The sequence below is a fragment of the Ranitomeya variabilis genome, chromosome 5 (genome assembly GCF_051348905.1).
Source record: "Ranitomeya variabilis isolate aRanVar5 chromosome 5, aRanVar5.hap1, whole genome shotgun sequence".
NCBI lineage: Eukaryota > Metazoa > Chordata > Amphibia > Anura > Dendrobatidae > Ranitomeya > Ranitomeya variabilis.
In genome coordinates this window covers 654,331,264-654,358,964 of record NC_135236.1, presented here as the reverse complement: position 1 = coordinate 654,358,964, position 27,701 = coordinate 654,331,264, and the positions used below count along the sequence as shown (strand labels likewise).

Here is a 27,701-nt window from a genome sequence, read left to right as displayed (position 1 = left end):
TAAACATCGGGTTACTAAGCGCAGGGCCGCGCTTAGTAACCCGATGTTTACCCTGGTTACCAGCGTAAAAGTTAAAAAAACAAACAGCACATACTCACCAGCGCGTCCCCCAGCGTCTGCTTCCTGACACTGACTGAGCGCCGGCCCTAAAGTGAAAGTGAAAGCACAGCGGTGACGTCACCGCTGTGCTGTAGGGCCGGAGCTCAGTCAGTGTCAGGAAGCAGAGGCTGGGGGACGCGCTGGTGAGTATGTACTGTTTGTTTTTTTAACTTTTACGCTGGTAACCAGGGTAAACATCGGGTAACTAAGCGCGGCCCTGCGCTTAGCAACCCGATGCTTACCCTGGTTACCCGGGGACCTCGGCATCGTTGGTCGCTGGAGAGCGGTCTGTGTGACAGCTCTCCAGCGACCAAACAGCGACGCTGCAGCGATCGGCATCGCTGTCGCTATCGCTGCAGCGTCGCTTAATGTGACGGTACCTTTAATTAACTCGTTCTGCAGCCAGGAATAGATGTCGTAATGCTGTTAGTCTGTAGTATCTATCTATCTATAAAGACATACTGATAGGGAATTTAGATTGTGAGCCCCAACGGGGACAGCGACGATAATGTGTGCAACCTGTAAAGCGCTGCGGAATATGTTAGCGCTATATAAAAATAAAGATGATTATTATTATTATCTATCTGTACAACACTTCTCACCCACATACTTCCATACTTAAAAATATATGTAGGGTAAAAAAAAAAAAATCCTCCTGCCTGTTCCCACCACTAGGGGGCCCAATCTGTATACAGTGTGCACACCAGTAAATGCTAATTCATTGTAGTTCACCCTTTAGAACTGCAGGGGTCGCTGTTTCTAGGCTGCTTTCTATTGCAGTAGTAGTAGAGATCCGCTTGTCCCAATCTGCTTTATATCCTCCTTTTCCACCATTTATATAGGACCACGGCGCATTAACGAGGAATTAGTGTGTACAGATGGATCGGGCTCAATGCCCTCAGTGCAAATATCGTTTCCATCCTGATGGGGGGGGTCCCAAGCCTCCAGAGCCAAATATAACCATGTATATCAGCCCGTTTCTACCCCTGGCACACAGAGTTACAGATCACTAACGCACCCCGGCGGTGGCAGCTTCCGAAATGACTAATTTCCACCTTTTGTCTCTCCCCTGCCTCCAGTCCTTGCTGCTGTTGGCGTACCTCATACGGAACGGATCGGAGCGGGTCGTCACGAGCGCCAGGGAGCACATTTATGACTTGCGATCCTTAGAAAATTACCACTTTGTAGGTGAGTATTAGCAAAGAAGAGGAGAGAGGGGAAAAAAAAACCTTGGGAGGGAGCAAATTAAAGCAGTTGTCGGACTTGTCACTCACCCGAACGTCTTCACAGGCTGCGGAGGCCTAATTGGGCCCGAGCGGCTGCAGGCTGTGTGAAGAACACATTCCAAGACACCGGGCCCTAGAGTATTAATTAGCGAGGAGAAGAACTTTTTTTTTTTTTTTGCCGAGAGGAGAAACCTAATAACAACACAAGCCGCACAACACGAGCGGCCCGGGTTTATATTAAAATATGCACCAGAGGCCGGTCCCCTGTGGCGGCAGGAAGAAAAGGGAGCGCTTTAATTATACAGCGGGAAAAAAGGTCGGCCCTCCACCACACGAGCGCGCGGCTGTTTGAAGCCGGGTTTATTCTTGCCCGCCGTCCCTCTGGCCTGCGCCAAGTCGTATTTACAGTGCAAAGGAAAAGTCGGGGAGGGTTTTGAATGCATTAAAAAAAAAAACTAAAATAAACAAACTAATAATAAGGGGGGGATCTAGTGGCGGAGGAGGCGGCAGACAGTATATTATTCTACGCCGGCGGAGTGGCTGGCTCTTTCACAGCCAGGTTATCTGCAATTAGGAGACACTGACGCGCGCCGTGTGTTGTCTGCCCAATAAAACGTGTTAATTTGCCTGAAATTGGCGCTTTGTGCGTGCTCGCCTTTAATGGGGATAGGAGCGCAGTCGTAGTAATGAGGAGGCGGCATGAGAAGTCGTGAAATATTTAATATATATGATTTTTGTTTTATTTCTGGCAGCGCATTTAACTCTTAAGAGTGAGTATAGATTTGGTATCCACAATCAGGTGTAATATATTGCATATCCTATGTAAAGGCGATGTCTAAGGGATGTAATATTTAATTTAATTAAGTCGTCGGTATCAAATTGATGGGGTCCGACACCCCCCACCGATCAGTGGTGATCAGGTCCCATGGCCTCCAGGATACAAATCAGCACAGCGCCATATATTAAGTAGTGGCCTTCAGGGGTACTGCAGCTCCACCAAGACCGAGGACTGCTACTACATGGTATACCAATCTGATACTGATGGCTCAATCTGTGGATAGGTAATGAGCAACCATAGTCCTGGACCATCCAGTAATTTAAAGGGATGTTTCCATCCAGTACTTGGATTTCCAATTCTGAATGGTGACATGCTGTTCATGCAGATCCCAAATTCTGAGACCCACTGGGTCATCTTAGAGGACATTACACATTGACTGTCGACATCAGGGGTCTTGTAGTTGGACTGTAAGGCAGTTGGGGGGTCCTCAGCTGATCCTGATCCCGGCCAAGTGCTGAGCGGTCATACAGACCTTGTGGGGTCCACACCTGCAAACCCATTAACGTCCTCCCAAATAATCGCGAGAACAGATAAACTCCAAGTGGTCGTATCTCCGCACTAGACGTCCCTAATATGCGTTTATTATTCCCATTCTAGATGAAAACGGGAAAGACCAGGGGATCAACATCCGGCAGAAGGTAAAAGAAATGGTGGAGTTTGTCCAGGACGACGACCGCCTCCGAGAGGAGAGGAAGAAAGCCAAGAAGAACAAGGACAAATACGTTGGGGTGTCCTCAGAAAGTGCCGGGGGGTTCAGATACAGTGAGTACCGGGCGTGTGCTGCACAAATGGCAATGGCAGGGGGGATCACAGTGATTATAGCTTGGCATTGTGCGGGCATACTGCAATGAAAGCGCGCCATCTTTTCCCCTTTGGACTAATTTACATTAGTGGTGAGCGAATGTGCTCGAAAAAGGTATTATCTGAGCATGCTCGGGTGCTAAGAGTGTCTTCGGTGTTCTCGAAAAATATATCCGAGTGCCTGTGGCTGTAGAACAGTCACGAGACATGCAGCCGCTGGGACTCGGACATGTTTTTCAAGGATGCTGAAGACACTGTTAGTACCCGAGCATGTTCAGATAATACCTTATCCCAGCACGTTCGCTCATCACTAATCTACATCCATCCATGTAACATTATGGTCTGTGCCTAGTTTTAGATGGTTTGGGACTTCATCACACGTGACGAGCACTCTCGTCAAGGACAGGCCTTAACATACTATACTAGTCATGCTGATCACACCCCAACACAAATGGAGGAGATGACAAGGTCTTCTCCACTGCATTCAGGAATGTAGATGGCAATGATCCTCCTTTAATTGCGTGTGATTGGTGGCCGTGCCATGTGGAGGTTATACTATCCAGGGTCCATTATAGGACCCCAAGGATGGCTGACTAGGCTACATATTGTTAACCATTCCCTGTGGGCTGCGAGTCCCATCGTATTAATAGATTATTTAAAAAAAAAAAAAAGCTTATTCAGCAAAACCCCTCTTTATTTAAAAAAAAAAAAAATTATAATAATAATAATTCATCGTTTGAGATTAATGTGCTGCATTAAAAATGGATCAAATATTTTTTTCTGCATTTTTTTTCCCCCAAAATCCGTTAATTGCTAATCTCCTTATGTACCAAAAAAATGACACCTGGAAGGCTCACTCGGACACCAGTGATTTATTTCTTTTTTTGTACAAAAAATAAAATGGTCCAAGTTTGATCAGAATTCGGTACGTTTTTACCGTCAGTTTTATCGTGTTTTTTTTTTTTTTTCGGATTATAAATTTATGGGGGTCCCTTAATCTTCTCTTATCAAACAGTCCTTGAAAAACGGACGACGCATAGGTGGCATCCATTCGCTGTCTTATTGTATTCACGGACCCATAGACTTGCATTGGCGAGTTTGATCCAGCGCAACATTAATACCAGAAGATTTTTCGGTCCAAGGGGAAAAAAAATCAGACATGAGCTTTCCCATAGACGTTCATAGGTTTGAGTGCTTTCCGCGAAAAACCCAGACTTACGAGAAGAACTGACGTCTGAATGAGCCGTACACAAATGCGGAAAGCTGCTGTATGTCGGTATATTCACCAGGCCTCCACGTTTTCGCATATCCGCGTTTTTTATAATGTTAGTATAGAGCAGTGTTTCCCAAACTCCAGTCCTCACGGACCCCAACAGGTCATGTTTTCAGGATTTCCTTAGTGTTGCACAGGTGATGGAAGTATAGGAGTTCTCTCACTTGTGCAGCACTATGGAAATCCTGAAAACATGACCTGTTGGGGTCCGTGAGGACTGGAGTTTGGGAAATACTGGTATAGAGGATAAATGAGCGAAGAGAGACACCAAGTGTGTAATATAGCAGCGGCAACTGTCCCAGGGTGGTCTGTCTAATGTGAGGGATTACTATAAGATCCCTAGGGAAAGGGGGGCAAACTACCAAAAAACGTACGTCGCCACCAGACTCATTTATTGATACGAACGACCAATCGGAAGTAAACTTCTCTATAGTCAGATTTCAGCCATTCCCAACTAGGGAGACCCCTCAATAGTATGGTAGGGAAGCCAGAAAGAAGTACGTTTTTTGGACACACAGTTTTTCAGCCCAATGGCTTTCCATCCCACCTAAAAGAAAAATTAAAAAATTCAAACGTGCAGTCACCCCATATGAAAAGTGCTTACATAGTCCGTCCGTCCCCCCCATACCAGGCCTTCCTTGCAGTGTGCCCCCCGAGCTTGCGCTATTTAGCTCTGCTGTTTCCATCCTCTCCCCGCTGTCTGTGCAGCACAGGCGCGGCTCCTTGCATCTGTTCCCCTCTCTTCTTTCTACTTCAGCAAAAATCCCTCCAAGATGTCGACTTTTGTAGTTTATGTTCACACGTTGCGTTTTTGCAGGTTTTTCTTTTTTGCTGCTTTTTTACAGTACCAGCAAAGTCTGAGATTTCACAAATCTCATTAACACACTGGTTTTATTTTCCCAACTGATTTGGAAAACTGCTGCGATTTTGGAACCTGGAGCATGTCACTTCTTTCAGCGGTTTTTTTTCTGCGTATTTTCAGCGGGGTTTTTTTTTTTTTTTTCACCCATAGGAAACAGTGGGCAAAAACGCAGGTATCATTTTTCGGTGCAAAAACCTTAAGGAAGTTGCATCATGATTTTTTGGGGGGCAATTACCTTTATCAGCATGCACAAGAGACAACTAAAGCGCAGCAAAACCTGCAAAACAACGCAGCGTGTGAACATATCCTAACACTTTACCAATGATGGCAATTGTAACCTAGTGGTTTTGGTGATTCATGATTTGCTCTATGGTCTGGGCTGAATTAATTCCCTGATTTAATCTTGTGTCTGTGCGCAGGAGGAATCATCTACTAATACTACTCTGAAATTCCCCATTAGAGGGGAGCGCTGGCGACGCACCCCCGAAATGGTAGGATGCCGTACCAGCAGTCTCATAGACCGTGAATCTAAAGATGGCGCCTGTGCGCCGTGATAATGGGTCGTTTCAAAGTCACCGGGGTTCCCACATGTCGGGACCCCAAGCGATCAGGAAGTTATAGCTGTAAAATAACTTTTTTTTCTTTATTGTATACCTGTCGAAACTCTGCTGCGCCATCACGGAAAACTATTCTTATGGCCTCAAAGTCTGGGAAATGACTGAGCAAAACTAGAGCTGACAAAGTGGAATCAAGTGTTATGCTTTTGTGACCATAGCACCTGTTTTATGGCCTTGTCTGCATACAACACTGCTCTTTAATTGTCACGACCAGCATTAATAAATGTCAGTCATATGTAATCCGCACGCTGGACCTGCATCGGAAGCGTCCGTCATATGTCAGATTAATATTTCCCGTTTTCTCTCACGTTCCCGATTTGGGAGTTGTTGGGGCTTTAACCTGTCTGTGCTGGATGTCCTACAGATGAGCGCTACGACTCCGAACCTAGATCCAAATGGGACGAAGAGTGGGACAAAAGTAAGACTGGGTTCCCATTCAGCGACAAGTTAGGGGAGATAAGCGACAAGATCGGGAGCACCATAGACGACACCATCAACAAGTTCAGGAGGAAAGACCGAGAAGAGTCTCCTGAGAGGTGCAGGTGAGTGACTTGTGGGGAAAACACACGTCCCTTCATGCCAGGAACCGGACCCATGGCAATAAAATATGGGTAGGCTGGGAGACGTGTTGTCAAGATGCGACCACCCCTTTAACCACTTCATGATGGATTCCATATATGTACGGAATCGGGTGTATGGAGTGGGCGTCACTCGGCGAGCCCGCCCCATACACAGCAGGTGATGGCTGTGTAATACAGCCAGCACCTGCCCCTAATAATCGCTAGTGGAGCAATGCTCCGTCCGCAGTTGTTAACTTGTTAAATGCCGCCGTCCGTCAATCTCTGACATCGCATTTAACACTCGCCGACGTGCCGTGACTTAATCGCGGGTCGCCAATAGGTTGTCATGACAGCCGGGGGTCTGCTGATGACCCCCGTGCTTGTCATTTCAGAGCTTCTTTGAAACCCTGCCCGTGGCCGGCCATCAGAGGAGACTGTGATTTCTGCAATATACAGCGCTGCTATGACACTGCTGTATGGCACAAGCGATCAGACGATCACATCTTCAAGTTCCCTAAGGGAGCTTACAAGAACAGTAAAAAGTTTGAAAAAAAAATGTATATGAATAAAAAGACCTAAAAGTTTAAATCGCCCCCATTGAAAATAAACATATTAAAAAAAAAATACCGTACACACGTGGTATCGCCGCATTCAGAAGAAGGGGAGGAAAAGAACGGAAGTTGGCTGCGGCGTGAAGGGGTTAATGAGAATCTGTATAGTCCTCTGTTATGATTCAGACCTCTCCATTATGACGCAAGGAAAGATCATTGTATCACGTTCTTGGACGGTACTGGTACTCATTATGGAGGTCCAGGAAGTTGCTGCGCTCCCTGCGAAAAATAAGTAAATGAGATTGCAATCAAACGGAAGAAAGCAGGCTCTCTGCCCCTACATCATGCTGCTCTCAGATTTCATAGCAAAGATCCTTTTCATTTTTTAAAGAGAACCTGTCGGCCGATTCCCGCTGCCCAAAAAGCAGAAGTAACTCGTACTGTAAACTACTAGAAAAAAAAATAGAAATAACTTTTTCATGTTTTTTGTCAACTTCTCTAATAAAAAGTAATTAAAACATATGTAACAGCGTAACGTATCAATAAAACCTACAGCTCGTTGTGAAAAAACAGGCCCTCACACAGGTCTCAGAAAATGGTGACACCTGCATCTTTTTATTACAGATTAAATTAAACAAATATATATACACAGCTCTGGCAAAAATTAAGAGACCACTGCTCAGTTTTATGAAAATCAGCTTCTCTACATGTCTGACAGCCATTCCAGTGTCAGATGAATTCCAACCAGAGTACACCTCATTCTACTTAATGAGCTTCTGATTAGGTGATCACCTGAACCAAATCTTATTTAACGAAGGAAAGTATAAAAAAAACCTGCTGTGGTGTTCACAATCCTCTTGCAATAGGACAAGCTGGATTGCAAAACAAGTGCTAGTAATATCCCAAAAGTAATGGGAAGGGAAAAATAACTTTTAACCATGCCAAAGGAGTTGAAAAGAAAAGTCTTGGGTGAGGAAAAGAAGGGCTCAATTCTGGCTTTACTAGCAAAGGGACACAGTGAGCGTCATGTTGCCTCCATTCTTAAAATTTCTAAGACGGCAGTCCATTACAACAAGGTCAAGTAGCAGACATTGAGGACAACAAAGCTACAGACCGGCAGAGGGCAAAAACGCCTCTACACTGACCGGGATGACCGTCATCTTATTCGAATGTCACTCAGCAACAACAGGATGACATCAAGTGACCTACAAAAGGAATGACAGCTGGGGTAAAGGGCACGGCAAGAACAGTTTGTAACAGACTCCTAGAGGCAGAACTCAAGTCATGAAAAAGCTAGAAAAAAAGCCTTTCATCAATAAGAAGCAAAGGATAGCCAGGCTGAAGATTGCCAAAGACCATAGGGACTGGATCCATAGAGGACTGGAGTAAGGTAATCTTCTCTGATGAGTCTAATTTTCAGATTTGCCCAACACCTGGTAGTCTAATGGTTAGACGGAGACCTGGAGAGGCGTACAAGCCACAGTGTCTTGCACCCACTGTGAAATTTGGTGGAGGATCGGTGGTGATCTGGGGATGCTTCAGCAAGGCTGGAATCGGGCAGGTTAATCTTTGCGAAGGACGTATGAATCAAGCCGCATACAAGGTTATCCTGGAAAAACAGTGGATTCCTTCTGCTCAGGCAATGTTCCCCAACTGAGGACTGGTTTCTCCAGCAGGACAAAGCGCCATGCCTCACAACTAGGTCAATCAAGGTGTGGACGAAGGACCACCACATCAAATCCCTGTCATGGGCAGCCCAATCTCCAGACCTGAACCCCAGTGGAAACCTCTGGAATGTAAGCAAGAGGATGATCGATAGTCACAAGCCATCAAACAAGAACTGCTTACATTTTTGTGCCAGGAGCAGTGTGAAAGACTGGAGGAAAGCATGCCAAGACGCATGAAAGCTGGGATTAAAAATCATGGTTATTCCACAAAATATTGATTTCTGAACTCTTCCTGAGTTAAAACATTAGTATTGTTGTTTCTAAATGATTATGAATTTTTGTTTTTTTTGCATTATTTGAGGTCTGCAAGCAATGCATTTTTTGTTGTTTTGACCATTTCTCATTTTCAGAAAATAAATACAAAATTTATTGCTTGGAACTTTGGAGACATGTTGTCATTAGTTTATAGAATAAAAGAACAATTTGCATTTTACTCAAAAATATACCTATAAAGAGAAAAATCAGACAAACTGAACATTTTGTGTGTGTTTGATATCCCCTTAATCATACGAACCTGGAGAATCCGGTTTCCCACATAATTTTTTTTTTTTTCCCCCCATGACTGACAGCTAAGCTGCTCATATAGCTGAATGATTTGTCTCCCCTCTATAGCGACAGCGAAGAAGAACGGAAAAACAACCGGGTAAAACAAACAGGAGAGTTCAAAGATGAGGAGGAGACGGTCACCACCAAGCACATCCACATCACTCAGGCCACAGAGACCACCACCACCCGCTCCAAGCGTACGGGCAACCCATCTAAAATCGACCTTGGCGCAGCGGCACACTACACCGGAGATAAAGAGAGTCCCGACCTCTCCTCATCTACCAGCCATCCTGCTGCAAATAAGGTCAGTCTATTGCTCTCTGCTATCTGATGTTTTCCAGGCGATCGGTCAGCCGCTCTTATGATTTTTGCAGGGGCTTCTCTATTGTATGCTAGTAACAGAATATGGCATCAAATGATTAATATTATTTGCTAGTAAAAGGCAGCAAAACAACTGCAAAAACTGGACATTCAGCCAACTCTGACTTCTTAGCAAGATATGAGGGTCACCGAGTCCATGTTCTTTTGACTGCGGTGCAGGAGCTGAGCCAGCACAATCACGATGTAGCTGTAATGGCCGGGATCGTCACCATGTGGCGCCCACGTCGGCCGGCATCTGCGCCCACGTCGGCCGGCATCTGTGCCCACGTCGGCCGGCATCTGCGCCCACGTCTGCTCAGCTGCTCATATGCATAAAATACCAGTCAGAGGTAGGGCCTAGCAGGTTACCTGGTGGTGGAAGATTGGAATAATACAGTGCATGTCACACACGTCAGTAAAAGAAAAAAAAAAAATACCGTATGTATTAATTCAAGATTTGACAAGTTTTTGTTTTTTTTCTATTCCACTTGCCATAATGGTATAGTTGAAAACCTACGGGGCATGCTTCAGTCTCTTCAATGGAAAAAATAAATGAATAATGCAGCGACTACTTTTTTTTTAAATTATTTTCTTGCCAGTTTTATTCACTTTTCAAACATTAGTAGAATTAGTTATCTTATACTGAAAAAACACCAGACAATATCTTAGACCTATGTTGGTACAGCAACTCATATATATTAATGTTATAAGGAGGACAATTGAGTAAAATGCATACCAAAATTCCAAAATTAGCAATGATCTTTATTTGAAAAACAATTATAATAACACCATCTTCATTAAATACATAGGTTACACAATCTGTTTAGTGAATCACACTACAGTGTCAGAACCATGACACACCAAAGGAGCTTATTGGACCTGAACGTGTCCGCATTTCAAAGGGTACTTATTTCTAAATAGGTGGCAATAAGTCCATGTGGACAAGATATATCATCACCTAAAACTGCAGTAATTTGTACTGTCAAAAAATCGGCATACATGGCACAAATGGCACAGTTGCCTATTGACAGAGACAATCCAACCATTCCCCTAAATGCATAGTTTTTTTAAGAAAAGGTAATTACCCATAGTGAGGTCTTAGGTCTCTGGTCCAGCTCCACACGTGTGTCACGTACCCCAACGCGCGTTTCGCGTGTATCGTTATGTCGCTTCCTCAGGGGGCGCCCCCTGAGGAAGCGACATAACGATACACGCGAAACGCGCGTTGGGGTACGTGACACACGTGTGGAGCTGGACCAGAGACCTAAGACCTCACTATGGGTAATTACCTTTTCTTAAAAAAACTATGCATTTAGGGGAATGGTTGGATTGTCTCTGTCAATAGGCAACTGTGCCATTTGTGCCATGTATGCCGATTTTTTGACAGTACAAATTACTGCAGTTTTAGGTGATGATATATCTTGTCCACATGGACTTATTGCCACCTATTTAGAAATAAGTACCCTTTGAAATGCGGACACGTTCAGGTCCAATAAGCTCCTTTGGTGTGTCATGGTTCTGACACTGTAGTGTGATTCACTAAACAGATTGTGTAACCTATGTATTTAATGAAGATGGTGTTATTATAATTGTTTTTCAAATAAAGATCATTGCTAATTTTGGAATTTTGGTATGCATTTTACTCAATTGTCCTCCTTATAACAAGAATTAGTTATCTTGTTGTTTTTTTCACACAGTGAACACCAAAAAAACAGTCGTCTCAACAAAAAAAAAAAAAAAAAAAGTATAAGTTTATTTACAATATAAAAAAGCAAAAAGCAAACCCCCCTCCTAAGGCTAGATCAGCAAAAAAGAAGTTAAAGCATTGGAATTTGCTGATAAAAAAGAAAAACAATAACTTCAATTTAACTCCCAAAAGAGCCCCATTCTTAGGGTATAATACCCCTTTGTCATGTACAGTTAATGAGCTGCCCCATGATTACAGTGTCCTTATTAGTGATAAATGAACGAGCTGGGACAAGGTGTTATCTGAGCATGCTCGGGTGCTATCAGAGTGTCTTCGGTGTGCTTGAATAATATGTTTGAATCCCCGCGGCTGCATGTGTTACGGCTGTCGAACAGCCGAGAAACATGCAACCGCGGGGACTCGAACACATTTTTTGATCACACGGAAGATACCCGGTTAGCACCCGAGCATGCTCAGTTAACACCTTATCCCAGCTCGTTCATTCATCACTAGTCCTTACACTTTTATATTATTATGTTCTATGAATTGTGCCGTTCTCTTTTTCAGGCTGCTTCTGGTGAGGCGAGTAAGAAGGCGTCCAATGACCTAGTGGAACTTTTCGATTCAGAAGCAAAATTGGGTAATTCATGGGCAGAAATGGGCAAACGGGGAAGTATGCATATCTGGAAACAATTCTCTCAGACATCGCGTGTGGCTGAAGAAGCGCCGGTGTATGGGCGAGCCATCCGGGCCACCATGTGGCCAACAGCCATCTAATGTGTATGGCTGGCGTAAGACATGACCGAGGAACCACGTCCCTATTACAACAATACACCATATTCCGCTCTATCCCTTGGTGGTCCGTGTTCCCTCCATTCTTCATTGTTCTTGTGTTTCCAGAGATGATGAAGTTTGTTTGTGTACAGCGGGTTTTTTTTTCTTTATTTTTATGCCTCGGTATTTGGCCTCCCAGCAATTTCCCAAGCAGAACCCTTTTTTATATGTTCTGTCCTGTTGGTTGTGCCAGATGGTGAGAATTTCTTGTAGAGTTGTGGCAGCACGGGCGTCGTGCCAGGCATCAAAAATGGTCTTCAGGGATCTCTGAGTGCCGGGCAGATGTTATGGCACCACCTGCTTTGCCAGCTGTGCCGAGAGGACGGTCACAGAGTAGACACGTCCGACTCCGTCAAGAACGGACCCTGGCATTCCCGCTCCCCCCATTATACTTTATGTGCGCATTGTGCTCACTTTACTGTTTAATCATGTTATGTGCTCCAGTTTGTTTATTTTTTTGTTCCAAATAACTTGGAGAAACTTTTATAATTGTTAGATACCGTACTTCTAAAGCATCTTCTGGCCGATCAATGTAATATATGGTGGGGACACGTGAGAGCTATTCACAGAGAAAAAAAACTAACTCGTGCTCCATGCCATAATTTTATTTTTTTTATGTATGTATAGTATCCTGACTTTTATAAGGTATGAGTTTGCGTTAAACATTGATGCGTTGTACTGTGATTAAATATCCACCCTTTCCTGCACCCCCCACCCCCCAAAAAATAAAAACGTATGCCCCCACACACAGTTTGATGGTCCCACTACTCCCCACACATTATACTTGGCCCCATACACAATATGATGCCCTCAACACAGTGTGATGGCCCCCACAGCCGGCACAAAGTATGAAGACTCCCCCAAAATAGAAGTATGATGCCTATACACAGTATGATGACCCCCGCAACCTGCTACACACAGTATGATGGCCCCCACAGCCGGCACAAAGTATGAAGCCTCCCCCAAAATAGAAGTATGATGCCAGACACTTTGTGGGAGTCATAATAAATTATGATTGTCCACACAGTCCTCCACACAGTATGACCCCACCTAGAGAGTGATGACACCAGCACAGTAGGATTCCCTACAGCTCCCTATATACAGACTCGTGACCTTCACAGTATGACCCCCATAGCCTTCCAACAGTATGATGGCCCCCACAATCCCCTATACATAGTATGATGGCCCTCACAACCCCCTATACACAGTATGATGGCCCCCACAGCCCCCTATACACATTATGATGACCCCCACAATCCCCTATACACAGTATGATGGCCTCCACAACCCCCTATGCACAGTATGATGGCCCCCACAACCCCCTATGCACAGTATGATGGCCCCCACAACCCCCTATGCACAGTATGATGACCCCTATGACTCCCGTATACACAGTTTGATGGCCCCCAGAACACCCTATGCACAGTATGATGGCCCCCACAATCCGCTATACACAGTATGATGGCCCCCACAACCCCCTATGCACAGTATGATGGCTTCCACAATCCCCTATGCACAGTATGATGGCCCCTATGACTCCCGTATACACAGTTTGATGGCCCCCACAACCCCCTATACACAGTATGATGGCCCCCACAGTCCCCATACACAGAATATTGATCCCTTCCATATGATCCCTTACAGCCCACAACACAGTATGATGGCCCCCTACACAGTACGACCCACCCCACATCCACCCCATCACAGAATGATGACCCCAAGATTACTCTCACAGCTCCCTATAACAGAATTATGCCCCCCACAATATGACCTCAGTCTCCTAACACATAATGATGGCCCCACATATTCCCCCCACAAGTGAATGACATAAAACAACTAAATGCACACTACTCATTCCCCCTCGTTCCCGCGGCACGCTGCTCCGGTCTCTGCCCTCCATACCAGGCGCCATCTAAAGACGTTCCTGCAGGATATTTATAGCGGTGCTGATCATAAAAATCTATAAAACTTGGCGCACATCTACTGGTTTGTTCTGGTTTTTTTTTTACGTTTTTATTTATTTTTCGTATAGGCTCCACATCAGATCCTTTTGGCGGTTTTGCAGATTTTAATTCATCGGCTGCTCAGTCTTCCATCTTCCCAGCAGCACAAGGTAAAGACATAGACAAGAAAAAAATGGCTAATCAAAAATCACTTTCTCCAAATATTTTAGCGGGGAGAGCGGGACGAGCTGCTTTCACAAGTTTCTAGCAGAGACTTGTATCCCAGTATAACCTTGCACTGATCTTGAGTTACAACCTGTATTCTACCCCAGAGCTGAATTCACAATTCTGCTGCTATTGGAATAATCCAATAATGCAGTGGGACAGCTTGTCTTTTCCTACATCCGATTTATTGTAAAGTTCCTGATGTAAAAACGACATTTTACAGAATGCAAATCGCTAAATAAAGTCCAGGAATGTTGGACGATTTCAGCTCTGCAGAATTGTAAATGCAGCTCTTAACCGATAACTGGAAATCAGAACTAAGATAAGTTTGGCCATGTGTTTGCAAAGCGAATCGACATTATAGATTATTTCTGTATAAATTTATTTTCTTTTTTTTTTTCTTCCAGGCTCGACAGTGACTGGTAATGGAGACTTCGGAGACTGGGGTGCCTTCAATCAGTCAGCAGCAGCCCCACCGGTGCCGGCGTCTGATTTGTTTGCAGTCTCCCAACAGAACACAGATATGTTTGTTGCTTCCCATCCGCAGCCCACCCCTGCGGCCTCCAACACAGCAGACCTCTTTGACCTTATGGGGGCTACACACGCCACCATGAGCACGTCCCAGAGCATGAACCTGTCCGTGATGAGCACCACTTCATTAGGAGTGACGCTTCCCATGTCTAGGTCTCAGGTAGGCCGCCACGCTCCATGTTTCACCATGCTGGGAGGGCAGTTTTTCTGAGTCTTAATTAGTGATGAGCGAATATTCTCGTTACTCGAGATTTCTCCAGCACGCTCGGGGGTCCTCTGAGTATTTTTTAGTGCTCGGGGAGTTTTAGTTTTTCTTGCCGCAGCTGAATGATTTACATCTGTTAGCCAGCATAAGTATATGTGGGGGTTCCCTAGCAACCAGGCAACCCCCACATGTACTCAGGCTGGCTAACAGATGTAAATCATTCAACTGCGGCAAGAAAAACTAAATCTCCGAGCACTAAAAAATACTCAGAGGACCCCTGAGCGTGCTGGAGAAATCTCGAGTAACGAGTATATTCGCTCATCACTAGTCTTAATGCATCGAGGACATCCTCGGTAAAACAGTTACTGTTTCTCAGCCGCTACAGAGTCTTCAGAAGCAAAACACAATGCCCGCACATGGAACGGACATGAAGATCCCAGGAAAATCGCTCCCATCCACCTGGTCTGACCCCAGCGTCAACATCTCCCTGGACAGTCTCATGCCAGGCATGCAGCCCTGCAAACCATCCCAACCCTCCTTAAACGCCATGATGCAGCAGCAAAGTAAGCGCGGAGATCTTGGGAGTTGTCCGCAGGGTCCTTACACACACGAGAGGGTCTAGACTGTCTACGACATGGGGGGGCACACTGACTGTCGGTAATAAAAGCTTGTCACATGCAGCTATCAGACATTTATGAGAGACCCTATGGATATGCCATAAACTGTCCAACTTGGGAATACCCTTTAACCACCCCTTCACGACGTAAATTTAGGTGATCTGTAGAGTCCCTGGCTTTGACGTGGACTCAAGCCAAGCCCCGCATCTTTCCCCGCACTTGAGGGCTGATTTAATCAGCCATCATGTGTCTCTAGCCTGTTAAATTCCTTAGTCAATCTCTGACCGCGTCACTTAACATGCACCGACAAGGGGGCACGCCATTCCACGCTCCCATCGGCGCCTGTGACGTGATCGCGGGCGCCGATGGGTTGTCGCGACAGCCGAGGATCTGCGGAAGATCCCGTGCCAGTCATTAAGATCCACCTACAGCGTTTAGCTGACATTCATAGGAGATTGTGATTTTCTGTATAACTAGCAGAGCTGATGCCCTGCTACGCATCGCCCAAGCGATCGGATGATCACAGCTTCAAGTCCCCAAAGGGGACTGATAAATACAGTAAAAAGTGAAATAAAAAAAAGCTTGAATCACACCCCCAAAATAAAAACTCAACATATTCTGTATATAAAAATAAATAAATATATTGTAAAGAAAATAAAAAAAAAATCAAAGCTCCATAATTGCCTTTTTTATTTGACTTAGACCCCCCACTCGCCAAAAAATGGAATAAAAAGCAATCAACATACCATCACATGTACCCCATACTTGTCCTAATAAAAAATGCGGCTCGCCATGCAAACAGTAAACCCTCTTACGTACTTTGATGGATAAATTAAAGGTTGTGTTAAAAAAAAAAAAAAAAAAAAATTAACTTTACAAAATCCAAAATTTTACTAAAAAAAAAATAATAATAATAAAACAAAACCAAGCCTATGCATGTTTGGTATCGCCGTGATCCTACAGACCTGGAGAATATTTCCCAGCACCGTGAATGCTGACCTCTCTTCTTATTCCGCAGATATGCAGCCGCCTATCGGGATGTTGCCGCAGAGCTTCGTAAATATGAACATCGGTGGGACCCCAGGCATGATGCCCATCAGACCTCAGACCAGCCCCATTATGCCTGGCCCCATGCCAGGAGGCATGGGCATCCCTAACATGATGACTGGCACAATGGGCATGTCAGGAATCCCTCCAATGATGAACCAAGGGGTGATGGGCATGCCCGCCACTATGGGAATGCCTATGGGCTTAGCCCCCGGAGCAATGCCACCTAAACAAGATGCCTTTGCAAACTTTGCCAACTTCAGCAAATAAAAGCTTTATCCAGCCGTTCCCACACAGATCTTGGGGAAATTTTGAAGGATTTTTTTTTTTTTTTTCAACTGCACACACAACGTTGACAAAGAAGATGGAGGAGCGGGAGAAGTCTTCTCCTCGGCAAAAATTAATATCTTTTATAAATTAATCAAAATGAACTTCCAGACGAGCTGTTTGTAGAGGGGGGGACTGGGGACGGTGCGGAGAGACACGGCTCTGTAGTGAGCACTGTTGCCTTTATGTACCAGACAGGTTTAAGCGGGTACACAATGTCTGCCATCAGGGTACTTGACCGGGCGCCTTCATTTCCCCCTTCATCCCCTTGCTCTCATTTTTAGGTTTCCGAATGATTTCGATTGGGTTTGATAGACGCAGACGCATTTAACTTCCACATTCCTGACCTCGTGAACCGTATCGGGTCCTCTGCTCCATTGGGAACGGTTTCCTTTTTTTAAAATATATATATATATATATATATATATATATATATATATATATATATATATATATATATAATTTTATATTATTTTTTTTCTCCAAATTGACTTGGGCTGTTCAGTCATTGCTGCTTCTAAGTACGTACGTCCTGCAATTTTAGACCCGTACTGCTAGGACATAAATCCCCCACCATAGGGTATACAGCTGGGACCAGGAATATGGTCCTTTACAGGGACCCCCCCCATGCATGTAGACTTAGAGACATTGCATGGAGTTGTACGGGTAAGCATTGCTTTTCCATTCCCCTTTTCTCGGTCCATCACTTCTGCCTTGATCTACCCAAGATAACATTGCCCTCTACTAGGTGGCATCAGCCCAAAAAATGATCCTTTTAGCTCTGCTCCTCTTTGGGCCACATTGCCGTTTTGCTTTTTTTTTTGCACCCCCCTACATCATAAAGCCCCTTTGACAAGTTTTAAGGTCATGTACACACGATGCAGATTTGCTCTGGAAATCCTGTATCTATCAAGTAGATGAAATTTTAAAAAAATCTCATTCACGCCCTATGGAAAAATCAGTGCAAGTGTAAAGATCTCTGCTTGCTGTCAGAGAATGGAAGCGACCATTACTAACAGCCCGGTGCTGGAAAGCTGCGCTGATCTCGCGCCGTTCTGATACACGTGTAATACATGATCAGTCTGGCGTTCGCTGGCAGCAAGCAGAGATCTTACACCGTATGGAGACAAAACACAAAGTATGTTAGAGAGTTGCATAAGTTTCCATTGTACAGCGATTAAAGGGATTGTCTCACATAGAACACACCCTTTTTAAATACTAAATTGGGGAATACGGAGTTAAAAGGAGTATTTCCATCTCCGGGATCCTATCCCAATATGTAGTAGGAGGAATAATATTAGCAAATGCCTCCAATTCGAAATGCAGTATAGTTCTTCTGATAAGCTATGTCGCTTACCCCATGTGCAGGGCATTGCAGTAGCTCAGGTATCCATGGTTACTACCATTCATATAGTGACATTGGTCATAACCATGGATACCTAAGCTGCAATGCCCTGCACATGGTGTAAGCGATATAGCAAATCAGAAGAACTATACTATATTGAAGATATTTACTAATCTTATTAAAACTACTACATGTTGGGATCAGATCTTGGAGTTTGGAATACCATTTTAATACAATGTGGTCTCCCCCCTATTCAATAGCCAGAGCAGTGATTTTACCTAGAACGCTGAAGTCCTGCAAGTCACCTGTGGTGGCGCTGCAGAGAAACGGAACAGGCTCACAGCAGTAATTTTGGGGTCCCTTCTTTAAAAATAAACTAAAAGTGAACAATCCCTTTAAATTTTAGTCTCAGATTAGCCCAGGTCCCTGCGCCATGACTGTCCGGGAAATGTAGGGTCCCATACAGACCCGTCTCTTGGCTGCTGTCCTCCTCTACAAAGCTTAAAATGATTTTAGATTTTATTAAAAAAAAAAAAAAAAAAGTTTTTTGTTTCCCTCCTTCGCTTCTCTCCCCCTGCACATTAGGCAGCGGGGCGGTGCTGGGAATCAGTTATGGAATTAATACAGATCTATATTATTACATGAGGTGAGCTCTTGCTACCGTTTAGATTTATTGGCTTGAAATAAATATGTATAAAAAAAAAAAAAAAAAAAAAAATTAAATCTGATTTTTTTTATAAATCTTTTTGATTTTTATTGAGATGATACAAGACGTCTTCAGGTGGTGGGGGGAGTACGAGGTAAACTTCACCGAGCGTGTCAAACCAACTGTCTCCCCCATTGTCCCCTACCCCCGTGTTTTTAGGCATTGATCACGTACCTGTCTCGGTAGCAGTCCAGATGTTTTCCACCATTAAACCTTCTGACCCGGGCTCTTTCCTGCCTGCTTCATTCTTTCCGCCGTTTCGCACCGGCATTCACACAGAGAGGAAATAATTACAATTTTGGGCAAAGTAATTTTCATAAATAATTTAAGATTGTTTAATGACATCTCCTCCATGCTGACGGGCGCGGGGGTGCCAGGACCAAACGACGCTTCATCTCCAGCCCTACTAATTAGACCAAAATTCATGGGCTGCAGCTAATGGTGATGGAACATGATTCACGGCCTGAATAAGAGATGAGGAGCGGGGGTAATTAGCACGCTGTGGGTTTTAATCTTTCAACAATTCACCCTGGTTAAATTGGTTTCAAAGAATAGGAGCTTTCATGTGTTGTTACATCAACGGCTGCGGCACTCACCTAGAACGTGTCTGGCCACCGTGTGGGGGGAGGTCTGCTGTATGGGGGGCAATGTCATGGTAGGGGGGATTGTAAATGAGAGAGGCTAACCCTGTATAGCTAGTCAGGTTTCATCAAAAGAACTATATATATAAAGGTACTTGGTCTGCACAATGTTATAAAGCTACTTGGTCTGCACAATGTTAAGGTAACTAGTTACGGTCATATCCATATAATTGCCAGAATCTATGGTTGCTTGTTGTTTTCGCATGGTGCATCTGGTTGTGCACATGATGTAATAGACAGTGTCATTTGTCAGACCAGATCATGTTCTTCCATTGCCGGAAGGTCCAGTTCTGGTGCTCACATGCCTATTGTAGTGGACCATTATGAACATGGCCATAAATCAATAGTGCACTTGAAAATAAGAAAATCTGTAATATATATTGTAAGAGGAATTTGCTTGTTTCTCCTCCTGGACTGATCATTCATTATCAAAATTCTCTATTAAGGGGTAAAATCTTTCTTCAGTTGTGGACGTGATCTCTTAAAGTGAGATCTCAACGATTGCCTGTCCCCTGACCTGATAAATATGAGCCAAGTGCATGCATAGAGGAATTATATCGGACACAGAAGTCAGATATGTGCTCCTCTCAGCAAAAGCTGGCACACAACGGATTTTTATTAGTACAGACAAAAGATGTAACGGGCAAAAAGAGGGCATCGCACGACACTTGGGTAACGATCATGTCAGTCTGTGATTGGTCCATGTTAGGTCCGTTCCATATATGGTCTTCCGTGTTATCTACTTCACATTCCAAGAATTTCTTCCAGGGCGTTGTTCCTGTCTGCAGGTGCCATCTTGCCAAACCACATCTGAACTAGCTTATGTAAGGTTAATTGATTTCATTAGCCATTCTCTTTCACACAATGACTACAGAATTTCCCATTACGGCGATAGAAGACTGTTGGTGCTCATATGGTTCTATGGAGATCTGTAACTGTCATTTCAGGAGAACTTGCAGCAGAAGGCCTCTATCTCCTCCCTAGAATATCTGTGCTGGCCTCTAGCTCCTCCCTAGAATGTCTGTGCCTGCCTCTAGCTCCTCCCTAGAATGTCTGTGTCTGCCTCTAGCTCCTCCCTAGAATGTCTGTGTCTGCCTCTGGCTCCTCCCTAGAATGTCTGTGTCTGCCTCTAGCTCCTCCCTAGAATGTCTGTCTGCCTCTAGCTCTTCCCTAGAATGTCTGTTCCTGCCTCTAGCTCCTCCCTAGAATGTCTGTCTGCCTCTAGATCCTCCCTAGAATGTCAGTCTTCCTCTAGCTCCTCCCTAGAATGTCAGTCTTCCTCTAGCTCCTCCCTAGAATGTCCGTGTCTGCCTCTAGCTCCTCCCTAGAATTTCCGTGTCTGCCTCTAGCTCCTCCCTAGAATGTCTGTGTCTGCCTCTAGCCCCTCCCTAGAATGTCTGTGTCTGCCTCTAGCTCCTTCCTAGAATATCTGCCTCTAGCCCCTCCCTAGAATGTCTGTCTGCCTCTAGCTCCTCCTTAGAATGTCTGTGTCTGCCTCTAGCTCCTCCCTAGAATGTCTGTCTTCCTCTAGCTCCTCCCTAGAGCATCTGTCTGCCTCTAGCTCCTCCCTAGAATGTCTCTCTGCCTGTAGCTCCTCCCTAGAATGTCTGTGGCTGCCTCTAGCTCCTCCCTAGAATGTCTGTGTCTGCCTCTAGCTCCTCCCTAGAATGTCTGTGCCTGCCTCTAGCTCCACATCCATAGAATTCTAAAAGCACCAACTGTCCTCTCCTATCTCAGTAATATGAGTCTTCACTGAATACAGATTTTACCCCTGAATATGAAAATTAATCATCAGTTCAGGAGGAGGAAGACGCAGATTTCTTGGAGATATATTAAGAGAGTTTCTTATTTTCATGCGTACTATTGATTTATGAAACAAAAATGAAAATGCCGGTTACTTTATGGTATAGATATATATTCTATTCAATTTAACGTTATGTGCTGTTTCTGGTAGTTGTCAATTTCTGATTGGTGGGGATCTAACCGCTAGGAACTCCCCAGCGATCCCGAGAACGAGGTTCTGAAACACCCAATCATTGGCTATGGGACTGCTGGAGCCATCCAAGCACTGCACTCACTTCTCTGACAGTCCCATAGACAATGACTAGCAATGTGGTGCAGGCGTCGCCGTCACTCCATTCCAAGGAGCCCTGTTTCAAAATTTGGACAATCCCTTTAAGGACAGAACTAGATTGGAGGTTATTTTGCATCAGCAGTGACATCTGAACAGAAACCTGTATATTTTTTTTTTATGGAAATTTGGTTTCAGGAGCCATTATAGTGGAAATATTCTGATCATGAGAGCTTGATTAAACAACTGCAGTAGGAGGGGAAAAAATGATAAAAAATCATTATTTGATCTATTAGGAACAATAGCGCCACCCTATGGCAGCCATCAGCATTGCAGGCATACACTTTTTCCCTGCTCTTGAATTTGGCATAGGAACTCATTTCCTTAAAGGGGCTGTTCAGGATTGGGATAAAAGTTTGCAGTCACTATCGTGACAGCGTGTGGTGCTCGCACCGTCATGATTTCCTGTTATTGCTGGTGCAAGTGGTCACAAATCAGCTTGTAGGAGCTGAGAAAATGACGGATAAAAGCGGAACCAATTCCCCCGTCAGAGCTCACTGACAGATTCTCAGTTCACTCATTCTGTAGCGCGAAACACAGACCGTAAAGAAAGCAAACTATATGTTTTTTTATTGAAATAAGAAAATTTTTATGCCCAATTCCATGCATTTAATAAAAAAAAAAATTCCGAAAAAGGTGGCCGATACGTTAAAACTTTACCTCCAATAAGTTCCAGAATGTCTTCAAAGTTCCTTCTGCTATTTTTTCCTTTTGTTTGGTAAAGACCCCATTACCGGTGAAGGTGCCAGCTGTGCAATTAACATTTTTTTTTTTTCTAATTTGACCACAATTACTTCTGTGTCAGGAGAAAAGAAATAGTTTGCGTTAGCATTTCTCTCTTTGGCATCTGGGATCTACAGAACAGCTGGCCGGCTAATGAATATGCATCTGCTTAAGAGCCTGCAGTTCATTAATAAACCAGTAGATGGAAGGGAAGAATTGTGCTCATCAGCTCCGGAGAAGATGAGAGTCGGCGAGCTGTGAAGTGTTACTGTCACACGCAATCCTGTTATACCAGTAACTTCTGCAGGATGGCTGAAGCGATGAGAGAGGACAGGATGGAAGAGCCCGATCCGATCTCATCTGACACTTGTGATACTTAAAAGTTCAGTAACTTGGTCTAACAATGGCTGTGCACACACTAAAAGCTGACAATATCACCTCTATATGTGGCTACTTAACCTCTATCAAAACCTTAGTGCAACCACAACCTTTTTTTTTTTTTTATTACCCTGGAAATAGATTCTTTCCTGTTCACGAGCTGGGTCTAGTATTGCAAAGATTCACTTAAAGGGAATCTGTCAGCAGGTTTTTATGTAATCTGAGCATAGCATGATGTAGCGGTTGAGACCCTGATTCCAGTGATGTATCACTTCTTGTTCTGCATTCTGTCATTTTGATATAATCGTAGTGTTCTCTGCCGCAGAGCTCGGAATGCTAAGCTGTGTATGAACCCGCCCATACCACTGATTGGCAGCTTTCTGTGTACACTGGACATTATCAATCAGTGTTGGAGGCGGGGTTACACAGAGCAGCTGACTAGTAGGCACATGACACTTAGTCCTGCAGTGATCATCTCCTGCTGATAAACTGGTTTTATTGAAATAGCGGCATGGATCTGTTCACTTTGTTGTGGCTGCTGTTGAGAAATGCAGATCGGCTCCTACTGAAGGGAACGGAAGCCGAGCTGTAGTGATTGACACTATTCCATATGTAGTGTATGCATCTCAAAAAGGTCCCTTAACAATAAGCAGAAGACAATGTACCCCCCATCTCGGCTCTCTCACCTATACACTGGAGCGCTCCTGTGTTCTCTAGGAGAAAGCCACTGGCAGACATCTCTGCTGGCGATTTATCACCAGGAGATTAAGTTGATCAGCAGTCCGAAATCCGACATGCCCGATCGATATCCCGCCCAACCGAAATCGGACATGCCTAAATATCTTTCCATAAAGAAATCAGACATGCCTGATTGATATCTCACTTGACTTGAAATCAGGCATGACCGATCTATATCTCGCCCAACTGAAATCAGACATGCCTGATCGATATCTCACCGACTGAAATCGGACATGCCTGATCGATATCTCACCAACTGAAATCGGACATGCCTGATCGATATCTCACCAACTGAAATCGGACATGCCTGATCGATATCTCACCAACTGAAATCGGACATGCCTGATCGATATCTCACCAACTGAAATCGGACATGCCTGATAGATATCTCACCCTACTGAAATCAGACATGCCTGATCGATATCTCACCAACTGAAATCGGACATGCCTGATCGATATCTCACCAACTGAAATCGGACATGCCTGATCGATATCTCACCAACTGAAATCGGACATGCCTGATCGATATCTCACCAACTGAAATCGGACATGCCTGATCGATATCTCACCAACTGAAATCGGACATGCCTGATCGATATCTCACCAACTGAAATCGGACATGCCTGATCGATATCTCACCAACTGAAATCGGACATGCCTGATCGATATCTCACCAACTGAAATCGGACATGCCTGATAGATATCTCACCCTACTGAAATCAGACATGCCTGATCGACATCTCACCTGATTGAAATCGGACATGCCTGATCGATATCTCACCCTACTGAAATCGGACATGCCTGATCGATATCTCACCCTACTGAAATCGGACATGCCTGATCGATATCTCACCGACTGAAATCGGACATGCCTGATCGATATCTCACCAACTGAAATCGGACATGCCTGATCGATATCTCACCGACTGAAATCGGACATGCCTGATCGATATCTCACCCTACTGAAATCGGACATGCCTGATCGATATCTCACCCTACTGAAATCGGACATGCCTGATCGATATCTCACCCTACTGAAATCGGACATGCCTGATCGATATCTCACCCTATTGAAATTGGACATGCCTGATCGATATCTCACCCTATTGAAATCGGACATGCCTGATCGATATCTCACCCTACTGAAATCACACATGCCTGATCGATATCTCACCCTACTGAAATCGGACATGCCTGATCGATATCTCACCCTATTGAAATCGGACATGCCTGATCGATATCTCACCCTACTGAAATCACACATGCCTGATCGATATCTCACCCTACTGAAATCGGACATGCCCGATTGATATCTCACCTGACTGAAATCGGACATGCCCGATCGATATCTCACCCTACTGAAATCGGACATGCCCGATCGATATCTCACCAACTGAAATCGGACATGCCTGATCGATATCTCACCGACTGAAATCGGACATGCCTGATCGATATCTCACCGACTGAAATCGGACATGCCTGATCGATATCTCACCCTACTGAAATCGGACATGCCTGATCGATATCTCACCCTACTGAAATCGGACATGCCTGATCGATATCTCACCCTACTGAAATCGGACATGCCTGATCGATATCTCACCCTATTGAAATCGGACATGCCTGATCGATATCTCACCCTATTGAAATCGGACATGCCTGATCGATATCTCACCCTACTGAAATCACACATGCCTGATCGATATCTCACCCTACTGAAATCGGACATGCCTGATCGATATCTCACCCTATTGAAATCGGACATGCCTGATCGATATCTCACCCTACTGAAATCACACATGCCTGATCGATATCTCACCCTACTGAAATCGGACATGCCCGATTGATATCTCACCTGACTGAAATCGGACATGCCTGATCGATATCTCACCCTACTGAAATCGGACATGCCTGATCGATATTTCACCCTACTGAAATCGGACATGCCTGATCGATATCTCACACTACTGAAATCGGACATGCCTGATCGATATCTCACCCTACTGAAATCGGACATGCCTGATCGATATCTCACCCTACTGAAATCGGACATGCCTGATCGATATCTCACCCTACTGAAATCGGACATGCCTGATCGATATCTCACCCTACTGAAATCGGACATGCCTGATCGATATCTCACCCTACTGAAATCGGACATGCCTGATCGATATCTCACCCTACTGAAATCGGACATGCCCAATTGATGCTTCATCTAACTGAAATCGGACATGCCCGATCGATATCTCACCCAACCAATATCGAACATGCCCGACAATCCGTCAGCTTGCAACACAGAGTGACGGCCGATATCGGCAGGAGCTGCCATAATTAATCTAATGTGTATGGGGGCTTTACAGGCCAAGCTGTCCTGCCTAGTGGAAAGGCATCCAAATTAGCGCTCTCCTATGGAAACCATCAGCAATCTGATTTTGCTCCCTGGCTCAGACACATTGGTGCCAGATTTGATTATTCCTGTCTGATGCCCGATATTACCGCACACACCAGACGCTGCTGACCACACGCTAACCAATAACTTAAGTCTTTGCTTGGCCTTTTCTTTAGTTCTTCTGGTTCCTTAATTAGGAGACGAGACGAGATTAACGGCCTTATCTGCGTTGCTGCTCTGCAGCCGGAATACAGATCACCCTTTGTCCGCAAGTGACCTAATTAGTTAATAAAGTAATTGAATATTAAAAAGGATGTTGCAAGTGATTAAAATGTAAGGGGCTCTCAGAACATTATTAAATCCATAAATCATGCATCAGTCTGTTCATTTACATATGCGTACTGCCATGTAATGTTCCCGCTCCTCTCCAATTAGTCTGCAAGCACAATGTGTAGAGAAGATTTGATAATCTCAGAAAAAAGGACAAAAAAAAAATCATGAAGGCTGCACAGGTAAAACATCCCCGACATGGGAACCACTTATCTTCATTAAAAGAACAAAGTGCCGACAAAAATGAGGACGATTTGCTGCATTTTTGTAGGACAAAATACATAAAATTTTTCTGCAAAATCATCCAAATTAGACACAGGAGGGAAATTTGATGCAGAAAGTCATGCATGATAACCCTTGCAAAAGGCCTGATCAAGAAAAATAGTCACACTGTATGGACAAAAGAATTGAATTTTAAGTTTTTAATTTAGCCCCTCGTTATTAATTCAGACTGCCTTTTGTGAAATGACCTCTTGTTCTAAATAGCTCACTGAATTCCAGCATGGTCCTATCATATGAAGCCACCACATTGTTGAACAACTGCATGCAGCCTTACATCACCAAGCACAATGCTGATCGTCGGGTGGAGTGGTGTAAAGCCGCCATCACTGGACTCTGGAGGAAACGTGTTCTGTGCAGTGACTGATGACCGCATGTATGCAAATTGCCTACTTGCGGTTTTGTGACCTCCCTCTCTCACTGCTGACGCCAGAGAATCCTGACATTGTGCAGTGCGCGCTGTGAGAATTCAGAAGTCTGTGGTCACATAGAATGACTGCAGACTCATCACAAACTTGGACCACCCCTTTAATGCTCTTAAAATAAAAGCGTAGTAACTCTTAACTTGTCAGACAGCACAACACTTTATTAACATAGCAATGTATCACGTAATCTTACAAGTTATGGATTATTACATGTGTACAGGATCAGAACCAATAACAGCACAAGAATCCATCACCAGAACCACCAGCATTACAGAAATACATAGAAATACATCACTAGGACCCCTGTCAGTACAGAAACACAGCATCACAACCCTCGTCACTACAAAAATACATCACCAGAACCTCCAAAAGCATGGAAATTCATTATCAGAATCATCAGCAGTACAGAAATACATCCGTATAACCACCATCAGTACAGAAACACTGCATCTAAACCCTCATCAGTACTGGACTACATCGCAAGAACCACCTTCAGTACAGGAATACATCACCAGGATCACCATCAGTACATGAATTCAGCACCAGAACCACCATCAGTACATGGTACATCAATTGTATTGTCAGGTCTGACCCATATACATTTGCATCGCATGAACCTACAGCTTCTAGTATGTCTTTAGCAATGCTAATGAGATGCTGGGAGTTGTTGCTATCAGTCATCATCAGACTGTGGACCATACAGGAACCACAGTACTGATGAGAATTAGTATCACAAAAAA

General features: G+C 44.3%; 1 protein-coding gene across 1 annotated transcript in view; it reads left to right on the top strand.

The window, feature by feature from the left end:
* CLINT1 (clathrin interactor 1) overlaps positions 1-16,978 on the top strand; it is a 65,389-nt gene extending 48,411 nt beyond the window's left edge. Inside the window, exons 4-12 of the mRNA XM_077266432.1 lie at positions 1,179-1,287; positions 2,761-2,925; positions 6,081-6,258; positions 9,167-9,404; positions 11,715-11,787; positions 14,014-14,094; positions 14,557-14,840; positions 15,262-15,448; positions 16,521-16,978. Of these exons, the coding sequence (XP_077122547.1) occupies positions 1,179-1,287; positions 2,761-2,925; positions 6,081-6,258; positions 9,167-9,404; positions 11,715-11,787; positions 14,014-14,094; positions 14,557-14,840; positions 15,262-15,448; positions 16,521-16,819 (1,614 nt within the window). The 3' untranslated portion in view covers positions 16,820-16,978. The remainder of the gene's footprint in view (positions 1-1,178; positions 1,288-2,760; positions 2,926-6,080; positions 6,259-9,166; positions 9,405-11,714; positions 11,788-14,013; positions 14,095-14,556; positions 14,841-15,261; positions 15,449-16,520) is intronic.
* The last annotated feature ends 10,723 nt before the right edge of the window (positions 16,979-27,701 follow it).